Here is a 22,221-nt window from a genome sequence, read left to right as displayed (position 1 = left end):
TTGTCACAGCCAGATATTAGGGTATATAATGGCTTGCTATTCCATAGGGGTTCAGGGAATGGGAAGAGGGGGGTAGAATAGAGCCATAGTTCTCAGCAGTGGGTGATTTTGCCTCTCTTGGTGACATTTGACAATCTCTAAAGACAATTTTGATTGTCATGACTGGGGCGGAGGAGGGTGTGCTATTGGCATCTAGTGTGTGGAGGTCAGCGATGCTACTAAATATCTTACATGGGCAGGACAGCCCCCCAGCAAAGAATTCTCCCTCCCAAATGTCAATAGTGCTATGGCTGAGAAACTTGGGGTGGATAGTGGTCATGCAAGCGATTTGGCAATGTTTTCATGGCCCCTTTCCATGCTCAGGAAAATCATTTAACAAGAATGTGGTCCAATACCTATGCCTACACATTTACTTTCTCCTCACTGCTTAGAGTTAGACCATAGATAAAATTTTGAGAGATTTAAAACCCCAAATCCCTGGAGTGCAATAACACATTCTGGATACATGGGGTCCACCCTATACTGGTTCTGTGGGTGAAGCCAACAATATTGAACTTATTTCAGTCACTACCTAGCCTAAAAATGTGTCTGTCTGAAGAGCAATGCTGAAACTTTTTGATATTACTGGGATACAGAGGGGAAAAAGGCATCTCTCCAAGATGGTTTAACTGTCCCTGGAACTGGTTCAGTTATCAGGAAGAGAGGTCCAGTGGCTCTGCCTAATTTCCCAGGGCTTTGCAACATAAAAGTCCCCAACTCCTGCCAAAGATAGGCGAGGGACAGCAAGCTAGAGAGTTTGCAGAAGTGGATACACAGGAATGAAGAACAGGCTTTAAGGTAGAGTCTAGTGATGTATGGAAGGGGAATTGGGCTCGGAGTCAGGGATAAAAGGAATGCGAAAGGAGGAGAGAATGAGCTCAAACACTAGGATGAAGACACTAAGAAATTTAAGGTGAGTCAGCTCAAAGGGCGAGGAGAAGAAAACTTGAAAGAAACAACCTGGAGAGAAAGAGGGGATGTGAAAATCAGAAGAAGAGGAGCAACTGAGGATAGGGAGGTGCAGGGGTCAGATGGAAGGGGGAGAGGAGAGAAGAGAATGAAAAGGAAAGGAAGAAATGGTGGATTCAGGAAAATGAAGTCATGATGAAGGGGTTTAGCAAACAAGAAGAAAAACTAATGTGATACAAATGGATATGAATATTCATTTCTGAATATTCTGTTCATATCCTGAACAGAAAAGAACCTGTAGATCATGTGGACTTCACACCCTGATTCTAGACGAGAAGTCAGTTTTACAGAGGGGAAGTGGCAGAGTTCAAGTGCACATAGCTGTCAGCCTGAACCCAGATCTAGGATTTCTTTAAACCAGGGTCTTCTTCCTACCGCACCCATGCCTCTCATCAGTGGCCTCTGCTGATATTTCAGCATTTCCTCCAGAGGGATCTTCCATTCATCTACCCAGTCAGCACTTATGTACCAGGCCCTGGGCTTGCTGCTGGGGATTTGATGGTGGACAAAACAGATCAAAATGTGGTCCTTGATCTAATGGATTGGCAATCTGAGTGAATCGACAGAAGAGTAAATGGGTAACAATACTGTGCAACGGCTGTGGACAGGACAAGGGCAAAGTACTCTGGGAGGAGAAAGAAGGGGAACCCAGTCAGGCTTATACATCATAGGAGTCAGCCAACTTCTTAAAAGGGAAAGGAGTAACAAATAGGGTGAAGAAGTAGGAAGGGATGGTGTCCTAGGTTGAGGGATGTGCACTAGCATGTGCAAAAGGAAGAGAGGATGATATAGCCTGCCAAGAATGACTGGAGGAGAGAATGTGTTGAGCCGTGGTGCTGAGAGGTGATATGATGACGTCATATCTTTACAAAGAGTTCCTGAATAAAACTTGGACAGTTCACACTAGCTGAAGAATGGAGAAAGGATCACAAAGGAGTAAGGCAAGAGACGGAAGAAATGAAACGTTCTGGCAGAGGTTGGAATAGAAGTGAACAAATTCAAGCAATACCTAAGAGGCAGAAACATCAGGACTTCATGATGGAATCAACAAGGGAAAAGAAGCATGACACCCAGGTTTGGGACATGGCCAACATTTGGATGGTGGAGCTGTCCACTGAGCTAGGGACCACAGGAAAGGGAACAGCCCTGGGGGGAGGTTGCACGTGTTGAGTGTGAGGTGCTTGCCGCATCCATCCAGGTGGAGCCATACAAGTTAGAGCTCTGGATAATTAATGAAGTGGTTCTCAACCTTCAACCTTCATAGCACATTAGAATCACAGGAACTTAAAACTCCCGACACCCAGAACTGACCCCAAGACAAAATTTGTGAGGGTGAGATCCAGTCATGGGTAATTTTTTAAGCTCCCAAGATTATTCTGTTATCTAATTGACCATATGGTCTTCACTGCAGAACTAAAGGGAAGTCATACTCTGTTCTCTGGGTTTCTACATGTGTAAAATGGAAATAATGATTCTTAGCTACTTCACAGGAGCGTTGTGAGAAATAATTACTGTTTGGAAAAGCTTTGAGAGCCAAGGATTAAAGGCATCAGAGCTACTCCAAGTATTTTTACACATTTCACCTGCTCCTCATGATTTCATCTGCCATCACGACGTCACATAGTTTCATATTAGTGACTGGAGAGAGAGGATTGAGATGACTTGAATGGAAAGTCAAGGTGACTTAAGTGAGGAGCTATGCAACAGAGACCATTTCCTTGGTGACTGACCATTTTTCATGCAAAAAAAAAAAAAAATTAAATATTACTGTGAATTTCAAAGTGCTTTAAAAACAATGCATATACCTGAAACTAATATAAAATAATAATAAAAATGAAATTAATAAAAATTTAAAAACCATAATGCGAAGAGTTTCTTTCCCAATAAAATCCATGTGTTGTATGTCTGATAAAGACACCTTCAGCATTCCAAGTGTAGAGTATACAGAGTGAGTGCCTTTCTCTCTCGTTTTCTGTGGCCCATTTCTCATCATTAGCTAGCTCACGGGGAATATTTAACAGAGTCCCACTAATAACCTGATGGTACAGAGTCACTAACTATATTGTCAAGGCCGCAAGCCACACCCACCACTCTCCCTGACTTCTAAGAAATTCTGAACTCCAACTGCCAACACATGTTGCAAGACAAGAGGAAATAATTGCTTAAGAGCTTTCCTTAAGCTTTGTTTCCTTTTCGTGCTAAATATGCGTATGTGGATATTGGGCCCAAAGAGTAGAAATATCTGAGCTGCCATGATTAAAGGCAACTATTCTTTAGGTCACTGTGTCAAGATAAAATCCTAGCCCTACATAATTACGATCAGGAAAGAAATGCAACAGCATAATTAAGGCCCAGAACACAAATCCTCAAATAGCTCTCAATCAGTGTTCAGCAATTTCAAGGACAGCCTACCAGCCTTTTGGAGAAAAACTGTTCAGATGGCTTTGAACTGGATGTGCTTTAAGACTAAAGATGCTTATCTGCAAGTTTGAAACTTGGATCTAATAGATGAAAATCTGCTTTGCTGCCACTTGGCCCGTTGTACCAGAGGCTGCTTGCAGCAGCCTTGAAAAGGCCCTTCCTACTCTTGCAACATTTCACAAGTGGGGAAAATAAAAGAAAACATAAGTTTGCCTGACAGACTTGGATAGATTTATTTAAACATCCATTTTGCAGAGTCTCAGGGCCGAAAGAGACCTTGGAATTATTCTGGGCTTCAAATTGCTCTCTATTTTTATGAACTTTCTGAAAATTAGTTACCCCAGATAGGGAATTTGACAAATCAAATTAACAGTAGATGTCTTCTTCTTCTTCTTCTTTTTTTTTTTAAATTTCAACTCTAATGTGCTAATCTTGGATGAGGGGTGGGTTTTAAACTCACTTTCACATATTTTTATTTATGGGAAATGAATCACATCCAGCAATTCCATAATACCCTTCATTCCCAACCCCTTACCAAAACAACTAGAAATTGAGAAAGAATCTGAGGAGTTTCAGTCTCTTTTGCCCTTAAGCAGGACAGACTTGAAAAGATCATAATCAGATGAACATGTTTTTCAATCTAAAAATATCCACTGATGAAAATGTGGTATCTTTCTGCCCTCTGGAAACTGCCACTATCTGTACCGATTTTTGTTTGCTGAACAGACGTCATTGATTCCCCATCCCGCCCCTCCCTGGCACAAAACATGAACTTTGAGACTCTGCAATGGTTGGTTGAACCCATTCTGTATGAAGAAATTGAATTCCCTTGTGAATTTTCAAGATGAATAAGGCTGCAAAGTCTGGGTTTTGTGCATAGCTACAGCTACCCATGACACTAGACTAAAATTAGCTAGCTAGCTACCTGTCTGGTGGGTTTCCATTTTGCCGAAGGACCGAGACATTACAGGATCCAAGGGCACAAGAGATCATTTAGACTAGCCCTCAAAATAAAGACATTTCTTTGCCCCTTTCTAAAAAGATCTGCCAAGGCAAAGCCTGCAAAACCTCCTTTAGAAATGCATTCTTCCCTCTAACCTGTTTTTCTAAGTCCTCCAGGAAGGAATTAAAAAATACTTATTTTCATCCTAAGTTGAAAGAGATCAAGAAAGCCTTTTCAAAGCTTTTGCAACTTACTTTGATATGGGGATGTTTTGCACATGTTGTGCCCCACACATGGGAACAATGCTCCTCTTTTCTATGTTCGTAGAATTCAGGGTCTTGTAAGATAGCAACCCTCCGTCCACCATGTGTCAGGACAAACTCTCTGCACCCTTCCAGCCGCGTCTTATCATCCACAGAGACAGGCAGTATGATAGGAATGCTCATGTTGATCACTCCATCTGTAGAAAGACCCATGTGTTGCATAAATACGGGATACAAGATGTGCTGCCCTGTACAGATGACTCAAATTGCACAATGTCCCTTCCAAACATCTCCCACAATAGGCATTGAGACCTAAACCCAACATGGTTGCGTGAGCTGCACCAGTTTCTCTAGACTCTGATGAGAAGTCCTTGATGGGCTTCTCAAAACAGGAGACAGGGCATTTGTGAAAGGTGAGCTGAGTTGTAAATCACAGAGGTTGCTTCGGTAATTTGGGGGAACAGGGCGTGCCTCCCTTCTAGATTCCCTTTTTTAAAGCTTATTCCTGACCTCAGTGCAGTAGGAGGTTTAAAGTCTTTAAAACCCCAATTAAAGTTTGGCAAAAAATAAATAAATCAAAACTGAACCTTGTAACAACGTTGGCAAGTCTCTTATTATCTGTTTAGGCTCTAATTGCGCTACCAACACACTGAATTGAAAAAGAAAAAAAAGATCAGACAATATTAACCAACAGAACCCCAAACAAGCTGTCCTCCTAATGTTGTAGGTTTACTGTGGTCCTGGCACAGCATCGCCTTAAATATTTTTTTAAAAAGTTACTTGGGAATCACAAGTCTCGCTAGCTCAGCTACAATTGAGAACCATCAGTCAAAAAACACAGGAGTGAAAAACAACGTTAAATTTATTTACTAAAGCTCATGCATTTTCTTTGGAGAGTGTGTACCTCTCACCTTTATGCTACGTCTCTTACTTTAAAAAGTATTTAAATAAACTAGGTGTTCTACCTTAGTATACAGCACAACACACTGGAAGTTATGGAATGTGTTGTTCAGCAAATTTACATTTTTGGCTGCAAGATATCAAATGACAGCCTGTCCATAAAGGAAGAGGCAGGAAAACTATTTAAAAACAGACATAGAAACTGTGATGGTGAATTTTATGTGTCAACGCAGTACTCAGATATTTTGTCAATTACCTAGATTTCAAACATTTCTCTGAAGCTATTTTTAAATGAGATTAATATTTAAGTCACTAGACTTTTGAGTGAAGCAGATTACCCTCACAGATGTGGAGAGCCTCATCTAGTTGAATACCTTAATAGAAAAAGACTGATCTCCCAGAAAGAAGAGGGCATCCTGCCAGAAGACTGCCTTTGGACTTGAACTGTAACTCTCCCCTGTGTCTGCTGCCAGCCTACCCTACGAATTTTGGACTTGCCAAGCCTCCACAATTGCATAAATCATTTCCTTTAAATCAATCTCTCTCTCCCTCCCTCCCCCTCTCCCTCCCTCTCTCTCTTCTGTTTCTCTGGAGAACCCTCACTAATACGGAAACCAAAATTACAGAGCCATGGGAAGTCCCCTAGTGTGGGGCCAGCCATCCCACTGGGCATCATTACATTAGAACTCAACTTAATAACAGGCATAACTAATGATGTTGGAGTCATTTTTTAGAGTTTCCTTGTGCTTAACATATTTTTTTAATGAATTAAGTTTTTTGTTGTTTTAGAAAGAATATTTTAAAAAATGTTTCTAGATAAAATGGTTAAAAAGTATAGTTGTTTAGTAGTTACCAGAGGTGAAGGTGGAGGTGGGGGGTAGGTGGGGTAAAAGGGGTTAAGTAGGTGGTGACAGAAAGAAATCTAACTGTGGCCGGTGAACATACAATGCAAAATATATATGACTTACTGTTGAATTGTACACTTGAAACTTACTGGATTTTGTTAATCAATGTCACCATAATAAAAAATAAATAAAAATAAAAGGTGTAGTTGTTTTTTAGTTTGGGGCTTAAAAGGATACAGTTTGGCTCCCTGGAAGCATCTAATTTCTTAATGAAGCCAGATAATAGAAGAAATTACATAACTGTTTCTCCCCTTTTGTAATGAATGGTGCTCTAACATTCTAATGAATATGTCAGCCTTTCAGTTGTACTTACAGGCACATATTTAGTATATAATACTAAAGAAAGTTAGGGAGACTTTTGGGGAGTTGTTAAATTCAAGACTCAGAAATAAAAGGAAAGTGAATAAAGAAAACATTGAACTCCAGAGGAAACAAATGCAGTTACTTAGGGATTTGAAGAAATATACCATAGAGTAGTGAGTCTTTTAAACCTAACTTTCAAAATTTGACATTCAGAATGCCTCTGATAGAGTTCCGTTTTGGAGGGCAAAACACTCTAGTAGCTATGAAACCAAAGTCTCCAGGCATCTAAATTTGCACCTATTAAATACTCTCCAAAAGTTACTTGGACAAAAAGAATATCACAGGATATAGAAAGCTACTGCTAGCGTAAAGAAATCGTATCATACAATACTGTAATATGCTCTGGGGACCCTTATAATCCACAAGGAAGACACTACACTGAAAGTAATGGGTTTTGTAATTCAAGTAATTCCTTTGTTTCAAAGTTCATAGGCAATAAAAGGCCAAACCCTGTTCAGAGAACACTAAACTTAAAGGTGTTCTCCCATTTGCTACCTGTCATTCACCTCTGCACTCAGTTTCCTCACTTGAAAAATGAGATTAATAAATGACATATATCCCTGGGTTGATGGGAGAAGTTATACTAACTATAAAGCAGGGGTTCCCAACCAGTGAGTCACGGATCAGTACTGGTCCATGGCCTATTAGGAACCGGGCCGCTCAGCAGGAGGTGAGTGCAGGCCAGTGAGGGAAGCGTCATCTGTATTTGCAGCCACTCCTCAGCACTAGCATCACTGCCTCAGCTCCACTTCAGATCATCAGGCATTTGATTCTCATAGGAGCACCAGTTCCTGGTGCCAAAAAGGTTGGGAAACACTGCCGTAAAGCACGATTACGGTGGAGGTTAATGATAAATGATAAACCCACCGCATAGTCTAATTGAGACAAAGGGAGAGAGGCTAACAATAACACCTTTAAGAATACTGATGACCTAGTTAGAAATCATGCTTTCTGTGATTTGTGGTTTACTGGATACACTCACTGCTCATAAAGAGTGACTTGAGCAAAGTAAAGTAAAACAAAATGTGAAACAAAAGGTGGGCAATGTGCTGAAGGAGCCCTAGCTCTCCCTTAACATGCGCGTGGTGGTGTCTTCCCTCTGTTCTGAGTTCAAATCCAAGGGATACTCCCACTTTCCTGTTACAATTGCCATCTATAAGCCACTAGGTTCCTGCCCAGTGTAAACTCTGATCCACCTACAAGATTGTCAAGATAAGAGAGCTAATCTGTGGGATGTTATGCAAAGGAGTTCTATCAAGTAATAATGCCAACTGATCTCATACACAGGTATAAGCAGATTTACTGTGGTTTCCCTATTTGTATTTTCTAATATAAAAATATATTCAACAGTTTAACTCTGTGCTGAAACATCCTCCATGACATTAAACATTAGCTCAGGCTTTCAGCCTTTTTCTATCATGTGCTTTTAGCTCTGGTGGGAACCGCCTTGGTTATTTTATTGCAGTATATTTCTTTGGAGAAGAGCAGTGTCTGTTTTTTTCGGCCATGGTTAATTAATCCAATACATAACCTCATGTTTGATTGAATAATTTTGCTTCTGTTTTAAATAATTTTCAAGCCTTTGTTTAGACCTTATAGATCTGCTTATCGGCTGTTTGGCGCTGTTTCTATGCAAAAACTAAATTACTTTTTATTATTTACTTAGGCTTTTTTAAGGAAAAACAACAATGATAAAAACAATAACAAAAATAAATGCCATCTTCAGTATTTCACCTTTTCATTCTGGTCCAGCACGGAGGTTTACAGTCACAGTAAGTGTATGTTTATTCTCGGTTCCATAACTATCGATCATTGTACCTTGATATTAAATTCATGCATAATCACACATCACAAACAAATGAAGTACAATCATCCACAATCCAACCAGGTATATCCACTATAAATTGAAGCTAAAATTGATTTATCCTTCAGCAATTAAAAATGTTTTATAACGGCAATAGAAAAAAATTTTCCCAGATTTGTGAAATTAAATAAGGACCAACACTCAGTAGAAGAAATTCAGGGAAAGGATATTAAACTTTTAAAATCTTGAATGTACGAATATAATTTTGAAATGAGTTTACTTTTGTTATCCAAATACAACATTATAAATAACAGCTGCATCTGATCCAAAAATTTCCTGTTATTTGGATTCCAGTCAACAGAAGAATATATAGCATTATTCTATTGTAACTGGTTGGATCATGAACTGTTAGCAATTCTGACTGATTTATTCGGATTATTTTTTTAGGTAGGCTCTTAACCAAGTGTAATTAATATAATTTATCTACTTATAATAATTTAGTAACTTGGAAAGTTAAAGTACATACCAGAAAGGACCATGCCTGGAGAAATATAAACATAATTAAGAAACATGTTTTCAGCTCTCCATAAAAATAATCTTAAAGCAATAATGTCAAAGAACAAATTTCTATTATGAAACTTCACACACAAAACATACAAATATACTGAGCTCTTTGCTACTGCTATTTTTTAAAAAAACAGAGACTATATCATAGCAAAAACCTGATGAAACTAGATTTGTCCTGGATATTATTCAATACAATCCAAAAGCATTATTTCAGATGATTATCTGTTTTAAAAATAATTTTAACATATGTCAGTGGCCCCTTCAACTTTAGAAAGAAGTTGTCTCTTGCAAATCTATGATGATATAACAGTTCCAAACCAGGCTTAGGAAGAAGATATGGAAACAAACTGCTCTAGAACATCGGAGAATCCTGATGTTTAGAGAGGACATGAAAATATTCTCAGTAGAACAAACACAGACACTCGGGCTAGGATAGCCTGGATTTTAATCTAGACTTAAACTGAGTAATTTAGTCTTTCCAATACTAATTTCCTCATATGGACATCTTCATAGTGGTGTATCCAGAATAAATGTGATATCCTGTGTCAAGAGCCATGGTCAGAACACATTAGGTACTGAGTAAATGCTGGCAGTATGTAAGGAAAGTCATCAAGACCTGCCTTGGAAAGTTAGAGCCACAGAAGACTTACCTTTAAATAATCAAGTCTCACAAGGCTGCCATGTCTTGACCCTACATGGGGGCCACCAGTCAAGAACATAAACTTGTTGAATTCCATTTTTAAATTTAGATATGACATTTATGATCAGAGTGACAGCCCCAAACTATATATCCAGTGAGAAATAAAATGCTATAATACATCAATATGAAAGTAGATCTTTAAGTAATATAGGGAGTAACATACTACATAATTATCAGAAACACTAAAAAATTCCTTTTTTTTTTTTCTTTGCTTTTGCCTTTGGACTGAGTAGACTGAGAGGTTTTTTGTTTGTTTGTTTTTTGTTTGTGTGTTTGTTTGTTTGTTTTAATTTAAGGAGAAATGTGAACCTTTGAGAAAATTAAAACCAATAACATTCTTAGGACATAAGGACAGAATAAAAAAATATTGCCTACAGATTATAGGTGAATAAGAAATTTGCAATTATTTAGCTACAGAAATTATTCCACATTTTTGATGGTAAAAACTCAAACTTTCATGAATTGGTTAAAATTAAATGACATCCATATAAATGATATCTTCCTCAACCTTCTGATATATATAAATAATCACTTTTTGGAATTCACCTCTGTCTACTCAGTCCAGAAGCCATCAAGCCAGGCTCTGCCATGAGACTGTCATGGTGTGGTACAGAGCAGTGTTTCCTCCAGATGCCCCCAGGGCTGCTGTCCAGGTGGGAGGAAGGCTGTGTCCACTCCTTCTACAGGGGCAGCTCTGTTTTCATCTATTGCATATATTGCCTCAGATTTCACTGAAATAAAGAGTTATCTGGCTTTAAAAACTTTTTTGATAACCATGTATGTGGTAGGAAGAACCTACTGGAACCTGCCAGGGTTCAGAAGATGAGCTGCACTGTCTGTCTAGGGAGCTCACACCTGTCTTTATCAACACTCTATCACCAGCAGCTAGAACGAACCCTGGCTGATGGACATCTTATCTGTGCTACTTCCAAACTGAGGCACCTATGGGTAAGCCACTTGATCTCTTCAAGACTTCAAGTTCCTGTAATTGTATGCAAGGGGGGAGCGGTTGTTAATACATAAAACATTTACTATTGGACCAAACATTCTTTTAAACTTTCAACATCCCAGTGAGATAGATATTGTTATTAACATGCCTACTTTACAGATGAAGGGACTGAGGCTCAGAGAGTTTAAGTAATTTGCCCAGGTTCATAGCTGACCATTGGCACATGAACAGTTTGGTTCCACAGCCCACATTTTATCCACTATGATATTCTACTTAGGTAGAAGTGGGTGGTATATTATATTCCTGGTATCTATTTTTACTAATTGATTTCAGTAAGAGTTGAGGAGGCTTCTGGAGGGTGCGAGGAATTTTAAACCCTGACTACAACCAGGGTTACATAGGCATGTCCAGTGGACGCCATCTACCCCAGCAGAGAATTCCCACAAGGCAAAAAGGAGTCTTACAGAGAGTCCCAGAAACAGGCCTAGATGTGGGTACAAGTTATGGAAACGCCATGATATCTGTTCTTAACCCCCAACCCCCAACGTAGCCACATTGGTAGCAACAGGAGAATAAAGGGATGTGTACAGATTATAAGAGTTGTCTCACTCAATTCTCTATCTGCTAGAGAGTCCTCAACTGAAGTTAACACAGAGAAAGAGAACATCCTCCTTCCCATTTGAGAAAGAGTACATGAACTGCCCCAGCCCTGCGAATACAAGGACTTGAGTGAATAGGCAGGATCTGCACCTTTGTGGTTATACAGATACACACAGATAGATCCACACAGCAAGTGGTGTGTGGCTGTGGGTCTGATTAGGGAGCACAGAAAATACTCTTTGAGAACTCCCACAAATACCTGTGATTTGGAAAGACCTGGAATTTCTGTATGAGCAGATAGTGCAACTCAAGTATTAATGGGAAAGCGACTTCATTCATATCCCCAGACTGGTGGGCTTGGCAGGGATAGTTATATGGGAAATGGAAACAATAAGTGCCACACCCACCTCATGGTAGTGAGGCCCAAATAAGAAAAGCAATGTGTTTCACAAGTTAAAGAACACCACATAATGAAATTGAAATGATGTGAGAGGGAGGGAGAAAAATTTTGCTTAAATTATCTAGGTGGATTATCTGTGTTAGCTGTTCATCCTTTGGGATCACAGTCACCTTTAAGAATCCATCAAAAGCTATTAACTCTTAACCCGGAAAAATGTCCCCTCTCCCCTTCTTAAAACCCTAACTATTTTGCCTACTCTAGGATTCCTGCCCCACCCCCCACCATGTTCTAAAGTCCTAGACTCTAAGTTAAGAGCCTTGGTTTCCATTAACATTGACTTCTGCCACAAAACCCACCACCCTGGTATTTTTCTTTAAGGAACAAATACTTGTCAAAGGTTATAGCACTGTGTCTGTAATAAGGTCCTCACTTTCGATGTGGCTCACTTTTCTTTTGGCCACAGCCCTGGTTTGGATGCTCATGGTCAACCTCTTCTTGTTCATGGCTGGCTGCTGAATCCAGTGACAGTTACTCAATGCAGCCTGTGTTTAACATGTGTCGAAATTAAGACATCAAAGTAAATGTCAGCCTTTCTTATACAAACAACCTGGTCTACTAACTTCTATTGGAGAGGACATCAGGGAGCAACCTGGTATGGGGCACACTGGAAGTCTCCAGTGTTGAACCCATCACTTTTCGATGGTATAAACCTGAGCAAAATACTTAACCTGAGGTCAGTTTCCCTATCTGAAAGTGGGATAAAATATAGTTGCCTGGTCTACGGCCATGCCACTTTGAACAAGCCTGATCCTGTCTGATCTTGGAAGCTAAGTGGGGTTGGGCCTGGATAGTACTTGGATGGGAGACCACCTAGGAAGACCAGGTGCTGTAGGCGTAAAAAGTAAAAAAGTAAGAAATTATAAGCTGACAAGGTCCTTGCAATCTATGAGGTCAACCAAGGGTTGCCTTGCCTAAAAAAAAAGAAAAAAAAAAAAATATATATATATATAGTTGCCTGTCCTCCAGGGCTTTCACAGCATCTAATGAAATAATACCTGAGAAAATGCCCTGAAAACAGAGAGGCGATGTACAGATAAGCATTATTATTATTAAGGCAAGCTGTAAGTAAATCAAGTGCTTTTTGAAATGTTATTTAATCTGAGAAATGAAGGTCCCAAGCTATGGGGCAGGGCATTATCAACCACAGCTGATAATGGAACAGCTGATAAAGAGGAATTATGGGAGAGGGCTCATTTTGACTACTCTTTTTTAAGCTCTGATTCTGGTTGTATGCCCCATTCCCCAGGCAGGGACACAAGCCCGGAACATGAACATCTTTCCCAAGAAAGAACATTTTATTTGATTTTTCTTCCTAAAAGATTCAAAGCCCTGCTTGACCTGGTGTGACTCTACCACCACCCTGCCCACTTATCAGCCATTCCCCAAAGTCCTGAAACAGATTAATTCTATTTGATAAGCTCAAGCAATTCTAGGAAGGAAATGATATAGAAGGGTCCGGAAGTTTTCCTAATAACACATGCTTTCGACCCTGACCAGATCACTTCTCTAAAGGCTGTTCGGCTTGTGCCCAGAAAGCTGCCTTAATGCTCCCTTGTTAGAGTTTAGTGGATGAAGCTATCTAATACATTTCATGAATATCGACACTTTAGCATCCACCAAGGAAAGCAGCTGCTGCAATACCGCTTCAGTTCACGAAGACTCCTTACTCTAATTAAAGTTCATGCAATAACAGAGCAACCCGAAGTGTGTGGGATACTCTGCAAGTCAGTGACATGTGCTGAGTTCATCTTGGCTGCCCCAGGATGGTCCTCTGACTGTCTCCTGCTTTCTGAGTATCTGGGCCAACAAAGGGCAGATGGAGGTGAAACAGTCTTAATCTTCTCATGGCTTTGTGTGCAAATAAAACTTTCATTTTTCAGTTCCTCGGTTTTAAACAATGAATAATCCTTTGAGGATAACCAGAAACATCCTTAAAATGGAAGCTTATATGTAACAGAATTGGATACATCATAAGTGATCTAAATATTTTCACAATAAGATTTACAAATCAAGAATGAACATTTCTTGTTCCTGTGAAGACTCTGAGAAAGATTTTGTTTCTTTACTAATAGAAAGTAAAAAAACTAACAAAAACTCATACCATCTAGCAGGGTGCCAAAGTGTATAACTTGTAAATACTCCTTCTCTCGCATAAAACCTTTGAGGGGAGTAGCCCAGCCTTCACTCAAAACTTGGACCCACTGAAGATCCAGCTGCAAAACAGGAAAAGCAGGTGAATAATTCCATAAGCTCTGTTTTTCAGCCAATTGGCCCAAAGGCAGTCAGTCCTTCTTTATTCAGCTGACAGGAGAAAAAGACAGAACCTTTTATGTTGTTACTGTTCCCATATGTTATGCTGACTCATGATTGTGGGACCAGATAAGTTTGAGCCTAGAACTTCCCTATAAGGGAGCAGTAAAAAGATTTCAAATTGAATGATTTATTTCAACACTTTAGGCTGTATCTATCCTTACAATGTGCAAGTGTGTTGAACATTCACTGTTCATTTTTTTTCCACAAAAATTCTGGTTTGGTTGAATTTTTCCACCAAATGTACTATTTAGTTGACTGAATTGAGCAAACCAATGATTCTAAGGTAAAAGTCCAAAATTCTTAGCATGATACTAAAAACCCTTTAAGCTCTGGCCCAGGAGGCTCATGTAGGGACTGCCACTTCTTCCCAGTCCCCACTTGGGGACCTAGTCCCAACAGTGCCAGACAATGTGTAGTCTAAACACACAAGTGGTTTCAGGCCTATCCTCCTCCTCACCTGAAATTCCTATTTATTCTTTAAAACCCAACTCCTGGGTCACTGCTCTGAAACCTTTTCTGTTATCCCTAGGACTAAAAACGTAATCACTAGATTATTTAAAGGGTTTGTTTTGTTTTGTTTTGTTTTGTTTTGTTGTTGTTGCTGTTGTTGTTTTTTCTGTACCTCGAAGCCCATTTTGTTATTAGGACTATGACTCCACACTGTAAGTTTAATTATGTTGCTAACTGCCTGGAGCATTGGAGACTTCAAAATTTATTTTGTAGAGTTAGGGTTTCTGTTTATAAATTTGTCATAACTTATCAGAGTATGGAGTCTTCATGAGCTGAAACTGGTTCCCAATTTACTCTGCCTTTTATAAAAATGTCCAAGTTTTTAATGGATAACAAAAAGATACCAATGAAAACATGATCTCCTTGTATAGATCAACTAACACTGATCTATAGAAAGGCCAAGGCATGTGCAGAGCAGTTTGCTGGGGCTGCATCTCATATACTCCAGGCAGTAAAATAAATGCAACTAAATTTGTTCCCCTCTCTCTTCAGACTGGACTCTCCCCAATGAGGGAAGAGCAGGATTTATAGAGTAAAAAAAAAAAGAGTGAGGCATTCAGATCACTTTAGTTCAAGGTTGCCTTTTGTTTTCTTCAAATTCCTTCTAGATTGCTCAAGAAGTGCTTGTATTCTGGACAAACTATTTTCTCTGCAGCTGCCAACAAACAATTACTGCCTATTGCCTGCACTTTGGCCTAAACAAAGGTATGAAAGCGATTATGTAAAACTGTCTATGCAAATCTGGATATTACCTTCCCCTGCTGCCTCTGCACAGGGCAGTGATAAATTGCTCTGTGGCGACTCTTGTTGACATATTTCCTTAGAGAAGAAAATTGGCAAAACGAAGTGTTTTTCTTTATGAATACTGCATTTTCCTTACTTATACCTTCCTTATTATCAAGAGTAACTATAAATGGGTTATAATAACTGATATTAAGCCTAATATTCCTTTGGCCAGTCTGCATCTTCTTACCTTGGTAATTGATAATGAAGGGAGGGCTTCAGCCTCAGCTCGGACTTGATCCAGTTCGTTTTCTGGCACAAAGAGCTCGTGGATGCCTTTGATTATAGTATGGGGCAAAATGTTCTGAAATGAAGCAGAATTGGTAACAATTTGAAATGTCCACTGTGAAAAGAATGCCTCAGTAAACAGATGATCTTTCATGATCTTATTAAATTTTTTTTAAAAGAGAGAGAGAGAAGAAAACCAGTCTACCCACCTGCTCTTGCAGAAGCTCCACTACCTGCTGGACACAATCGCTCACTGAGGACAAGTTGGTTTTAAGCACAAGCTCAGGCATTTCAGGTTTCTCATAATCAGAATCGATGCCTGTAAACCCTGCAAAGCGGAAAAGCGTGAAGCACGTCTGCAGCAACAGGATCACCTTTTGCATCAATAAGGCATACCATGTGATGGAATAAGGTGTTAAATTGAGAATTCAGATTATAACGGAAAAGGTCAAAGGGCTATCCTTGACCTCTGGCCATACCTGAGAAAATATACAGCTGTATTTTCAATATAGAACCCCCAAGTTATCCACAAAATCTGGCTCATTAAGTCCAAGACCCCTGAAGCTGATTCAAATAGAAAAGGAAAACAGGAAGATGGAAAAACTCAGAAACACTCCTCCTACACACATGCTCATATATACTTATCCATTTTAGTTCCCTAAATTTATTGCTTATGGCTGAGGTGATGGTTCTTGAAAAACCTGAGCCCACATCTTAATAAAAGGTGGCTAAAAAGTTGTGTATGCCATATGCAATTTTGGAAAACAGGTTTTGAAATTTCCAACAAATTTCCGGGGACGGATAGGAAGGATCGGTGACATATGTAACCGGCAAAGGTGCCGCTGAGCTGGCTCTCATACCTTTGATCTCCCCAGCGCGGGCACGTTTGTACAGGCCTTTTACATCTCTGCTTTCACAAATGTTTAGAGGCGCATCCACAAATATTTCAAAGAATGGCAGTCCAGCCGATTCATGGATTTTGCGGGCATTCTCACGATCCTGGAAAAAATTACACTTAAGAATGTAAGAAGAGGTTTCACAGTGAAATTCTTCATCGCAAAACATTGTGTGCTCTGAAGATAAACAGCTGTGTATTCCATAGCCTGAAGATAAACAGTAGGGTTTGTGCTCTGCAGAGGCGGCAGGAAACTTGTTCTTCAGAGAAAGTCCAGAAATTCTGCTCTAGTAAACATAGCTCTCTAAAGGACTTTCAGAGAAAACCACAGAAAAGAATCTTTGCTAAAGTTCAGGGCTGGCAATGGGGGAGCATTTCATCCCAAGGATGTGTTCAAAGCACAGAGCATCTGATTTGTAACTCACAAAAATTTCATACAGGAAGAGCAACACTCCACTTTGCAGATTTCAGCATTAAACATATAACCTGATGCTTTGCCAGTGGACTGCTGTTTTCTTCAACGGGTTAAGCATTCTGACTTTTTGGAGAAATGAAATTGCAGAGATTTAGTTTTTCTTGTTTAATTGTTTCTTCCTTTCAGCTCTGGCCAAGTGAACCTTACCATTGTGGAGGGGTTTATGTCAACTGGTGCCCTGGCATCTGGAAATGAAGGGCGGCTCTTTACGTAACCAATATTAAATAGAGGAAATGAAGGAGCAAGTGAGGGAAGGAAGAAAAAGCAGGGGAAATTGAAAGTTTCACATTCCTTTGCAAACTGCTCCCCCCCCCACCCCCTCCACCGCTCCCCACCACCCCGCCCAACTCCTTTTCCTGGCGGTTTGAGAGGCCTGGTGCTGTGTGTGGGAACTGTGTAGAGAGCCAAATCAGTTCACCTTTGCAAAAGGAGAAATGAAGCTGGTAATGCACACCAGACCGGCGTCGGCAAACAGCTTGGCCACCTCAGCAATCCGGCGGATATTTTCTTCTCTGTCTCCGGGAGAGAATCCAAGGTTTTTGTTAAGGCCATGACGGACATTGTCCCCATCTAGGGAGTAGCATGGGATGGCGTGGGAGACCAGGCACTCTTCCAGAGCAAAACTTATCGTCGTTTTTCCAGCACCTGAAAGACCTGTTCAGAACAGGCAAGACAAGACAGGCAGTGACCATGACTGTTAAAAGTGACAAACTGGAACCTGATTCTAATTGCGACCTGATCCTAATTTTTACCTAATTAAAGTGTAAATAAACTCTTATTACAATAATCTGATTGACTTCAAATCAAAACCCTTAAAGTCTAGGAAAAGCATAGTTTACTACAAGTCAAGTACTTGCATTTTTTTCAAATCTTGACATATCTATTTGTCCCTTATTAGGACTAGAGCATAGCCTTTCAAAGCAAGAGAGGTTCATAAATGGGGAGACCTTGTAGATCGACGTATGGTCTTTGTGGCCCGAAGAATGCTTTAAAGATTAGAAAGTTGCACATACAAATCCAGATTTAGGTTTCTCTTAAGAAAACAACAACAAAGGGTCAGTTCTTGGAGGCTGAGAGGCCTACCTCCCTCATGGGTGCCGCTAAATAACCATCTGTCAACAGAGTCATATGCTGTCCTTTTGTTTTCAAGCTTTTTCAAGAATCATTGAAAATGATTCTCAAAGCCTGCAGACAGAGAAGAATCCTGAGCTAGGTTGTGGATGTGTGTAGAGCTGCCATACACTCTTAGATGTTTGAAGGCTTTATGTGAGAACAGAGTTACTATGTGCCTTCTACCATGGTTTCAAAGCACAATGATTGGGAACACACTTTATAATTTCTATGTGAGGGAGAACGTAAGGAGAAAGGGACAGAAATGTAACCTATCAAAATTACTTAAGAGTTCAAAATCTGAACTACGTGGGAAAAGTAGCACTCTAAAACATTTCAGTTGTCCTAAAGATCTCTGAACCTGAAGAATAGTCCAATGTGCCTAACCACTGACAGACAGCACCCAGGTGTGGGAGAGGAAAAGTTAGGAGGAAAGACAAGAAGGTCGAGAGGTTACTACAGAGAAGACAGCAGGCAGAAAGAGGAAAAAGACAAAAAAAAGTAAGTGAAAAGCCAGAAAAAGTAAGCAAAAAGAGGAAAGGAGGCTTGGAACAAAAGGTGGTATATAAAAAGTAAACAAATATTTTCCATATTTTAGTCATATTTTAAAGTTGCACCCTTGGCATGGGATCATTAGAATAAATGGTTACGTGAAGAATGTGTTGGTAATACAGTAAATCGCTGCTGAAGACAATGTCTTTTATGTAACTTTGTCTATCATGTAACTCATTGTCCATTAGCATTTCTGTCTGGTTGTGGGGTAGGAGAAACAGGACTCCTAAGTCTCTGCTATGTTCTCTCCCATCAGAAAATGAGAGAAATAACAGAAATTTCTTTTGATTTTGATTCAGCTCTCAGGAAACCAAGAACTAAATTACAGAACTAGGACACTGGAGCAACACTAATTACATTTATCAAGAGCTATACCATGGACTAGGCACTGGATAGGTGCATATTTACTTTGTTTCATTTAGTTCTGCCTACATCTCTATGAGGCAGATACTGTTATTCCTTAGATAGGTTAATTGGCTTGTCCAAAGTCACATAGTTAACGTAAATGGAGCTGGAACTCGAATCCAAGTCTCTGTATTAGAAATTTTTGGTTTCTTCTGGCTGGCCTGGTCAATATCCTACCTCTATACTAGGAGAATATAAAATAAAGTAGGAAAAGAGTATTTTTTTCAAGAGTAAGAAAAGACAGAGGAAGTACACTCTTCAGTTTTTTTTAACCTTTCTATCAGCTCTTTTTCATTTTTAAAGGGTGTTCCACATTAGAAAAAATGGACTCTGTGTATGTCCCAATTCAAAAGCTGGGCAAATGCATGAAGGCAAACATCTCATGAAGACCTTCACATAACAAGAGAGAAACATTTGGAACACAGCTGTGTTTAACTGCTGCCCATCATGTCTCTCAGGAAGCTGGGGGAAACATTTCAGGAATCATGACAGGTAAATACTGGCTTTTGGAAGACAGCAGGCTCCTTCCTTGCCCACTGCCTATCATCACCCTGGAAGCTGGAAAAAGTTATTGTACAAGGGATGAATGAAACCAGAAAATCAAAGGCAAACGTCATAGGCTCTAGAAAAAAAAAAAAAACTCAAAAAAAAAGAATGAGGCTAATTTAGACTCAGAATTCCAAGAAAAGATGCAAGGCAGGTCCCGCCTGCCATATTCTTTTAGAGTTATCTTCAGGTAAGAATGAATTAGCATTTGTGGACAGATAGTAAAACATAAGTTGATTTCATAATATGGATAAACATATCTTTGCATGTGGGCTCATCTCTATTTGAAATATTATGTCTATAAAATGAACTTAGTTTTCCTCATGAGTCCAGGCTATGTCAGACTTATAGTGCCAGGAATCAACTTCCGTTCCCTTGTACTCAGAATATAAGGTAACAGCCCAGAACTAATTCCAAATTTATCACTAGCCCTGAGCTTTGACATTCATTCTGAGGCTATAAAAACACAAGAAAAGAGAGTTTTGGTTACCACAGTGGGAGTGAGTTATTTCTATACACAAGGGGCAATCCTCAGCTGAAAAGAATAGAAGGAAATCCTTAGTTTTCCTTCTTGCACAGTTTTTTATATATATATACATATATATACACTAAATATATATATATATATATGTATATATATACACTAAATGAAATAGTCTTTCGGAGTGTTAAAATATCAGAAAACAATAAAGAATCTCTAAGCATCCGAAACTTCATGGACAGCTAAATGCTTGATGTCAAATTAGGAAAGCCCCATTCATAACTGCCATTAAATATGTTTTGGCACAAGATTGAGAATTATAAAATTTCTTAGAGCCAAAAGGGAATGTCATCATCGACTTGTCCCATCTTTTCCTGCCAAAGGAGAAAAGTGAGAACTAGAGATGTTCCATGACTTGATCAAAGTCCTACTTCTCGCTGATGGCAATAGAGTTAGGATTAATAGCCAGGCAGCTCTCGGCTTCCTTCTAGTGTTAAACTAAACATGCAATATGTGTAATATGTTACGCTAATTTCTTTAAAATTGTGTTGCACATCAATTTTCCATATCTCCCAATATAACATACCTGTGAGCCACACTGTACACCCTCGGAATCCGCCCCGTGTTCCAACTACCTGCCCTCTCTTATTTCTGCTCACATGGTGGGCCTGATAGACGACATTGGTGGATTTCTGCTGGTCCTCCTACAAAAACAAGATCAAGCACAATGTTTAATAAGATAATAGATATAATATGTATAAATATAACAAAATAATTGATTACCTGCATAGAGCCCAGGAAAGGGGCCAGTCAAGCAGGGAATGGGCAATGTCGGAGGGAACCAAGAGGAAGATTTTGAAAGCTGGGATCAGCTTGGTTAAGTTATCTGAAACCCTTCAAAGCTAGAGGCTCTAATCATCCATCGAGCAAACCTGGTAAGAACCTGAGACTTGGAACAGGTCGGGATATAGTCATAGAATGCAGCAACTTAGATAGCAGTGGTGGCTTTCGCTAGTGAGTTCATATATGGAGACAAATTAGGCTAGTCCGTGAGATAGTCTAGCAATATTTCCTCTGGTGAACAAACCCTCTGAAAATATCCGGAGTCTTTTGTGCCAAGTGTATTTTATAGCTGAAGGATAACATTAATTTCTCTCTATTTTCTTATTAATCATTGCTATTAAATTCAAGAACACTGAGTCTAGATATCAGGCCCAAAAGTCAGTTCATTTGTTCATTCATTGATTATTTCAGTTGCTGTTTAGGTAAATGAGTTCTGACAAGAAACAAATTCTGAGATCTCCTAAATTAAATTACAGCAGGACAGAGAGTACAAGAAAAAGGCAAGAGATCAATGAGTTGAGAGCCACAGGCCAAAACCAACAAAAGACTGCTCACATTCCTGAATATATGTTGGAAGTTTGAATCCACTTCCTGGTAGCTATCTAAAAAAAAAAATGGAAAATGGCCAACCACCAGATGCCACCATATCTTGCTGAGTCATGAACTTTCCAGACTGCTGCCCACAATTGATCCAGAAGTAGTAAATACTTCTTCCTTATGGACTATACACCTATCCTAGAACTGCCTCCACTTCACCTTATCCCCTCCCCATCTATATTTAATGTAAGTTCTTTCAAAATGACTTACATCTTTCTTCCCCAAACCCACTGTATAAAATAGCCCACCTGTTCTAGGACAGCAGACATATTTGTCTTCTTCATCAAGCTCTGTTATGGGTGGTTTAGACTGCATGTCCTAGGACCTGGTCCTTTTCTGACTAGCATATGGCTTAATAAACCCTTTCTTTCAGAAAAGCTTTCAGCCTCGAAGATTTTTGTTTAACAGTATTTACTATGGTGACCATCATGGGCACCGAGAATATAGTACTGTACTAAATGAAGCTGAATCCCTGGCATCGTTTTGGGGGGACATATAGCCCCGAACATCAAGTAACTGGGGCCCTCTCTCCAGAGGTGAGAGAAAATCTCCTACACCTATCTGTATGAAGATATATAAAGAACACCTGCAACTCAATAA

General features: G+C 39.5%; 1 protein-coding gene and 1 pseudogene across 3 annotated transcripts in view; one reads left to right on the top strand and one right to left on the bottom strand.

Annotated features, from left to right (window-relative positions):
- PAPSS2 (3'-phosphoadenosine 5'-phosphosulfate synthase 2) overlaps positions 1 to 22,221 on the bottom strand; it is a 60,573-nt gene that overhangs the window by 6,183 nt on the left and 32,169 nt on the right. For 2 of the 3 annotated variants that reach the window (XM_016128232.2, XM_036223907.1), the window contains exons 2-9: positions 20,768 to 20,885; positions 17,506 to 17,741; positions 16,578 to 16,716; positions 15,927 to 16,045; positions 15,680 to 15,793; positions 13,985 to 14,096; positions 9,134 to 9,148; positions 4,627 to 4,832 (exon numbers count right to left, since the gene is read on the bottom strand). In XM_016128232.2, the coding sequence (XP_015983718.1) occupies positions 4,627 to 4,832; positions 9,134 to 9,148; positions 13,985 to 14,096; positions 15,680 to 15,793; positions 15,927 to 16,045; positions 16,578 to 16,716; positions 17,506 to 17,741; positions 20,768 to 20,885 (1,059 nt within the window). The remainder of the gene's footprint in view (positions 1 to 4,626; positions 4,833 to 9,133; positions 9,149 to 13,984; positions 14,097 to 15,679; positions 15,794 to 15,926; positions 16,046 to 16,577; positions 16,717 to 17,505; positions 17,742 to 20,767; positions 20,886 to 22,221) is intronic. The other variant, XM_016128231.2, reaches the window with a different exon arrangement.
- LOC118604510 lies at positions 12,600 to 12,718 on the top strand (annotated as a pseudogene).

Source organism: Rousettus aegyptiacus, unplaced genomic scaffold (assembly GCF_014176215.1).
Source record: "Rousettus aegyptiacus isolate mRouAeg1 unplaced genomic scaffold, mRouAeg1.p scaffold_m13_p_6, whole genome shotgun sequence".
In the NCBI taxonomy this organism is placed as follows: Eukaryota; Metazoa; Chordata; class Mammalia; order Chiroptera; family Pteropodidae; genus Rousettus; species Rousettus aegyptiacus.
The sequence above is the reverse complement of the archived record's forward strand: the minus strand, read 5'-3'. Positions and strand labels throughout refer to the sequence as shown.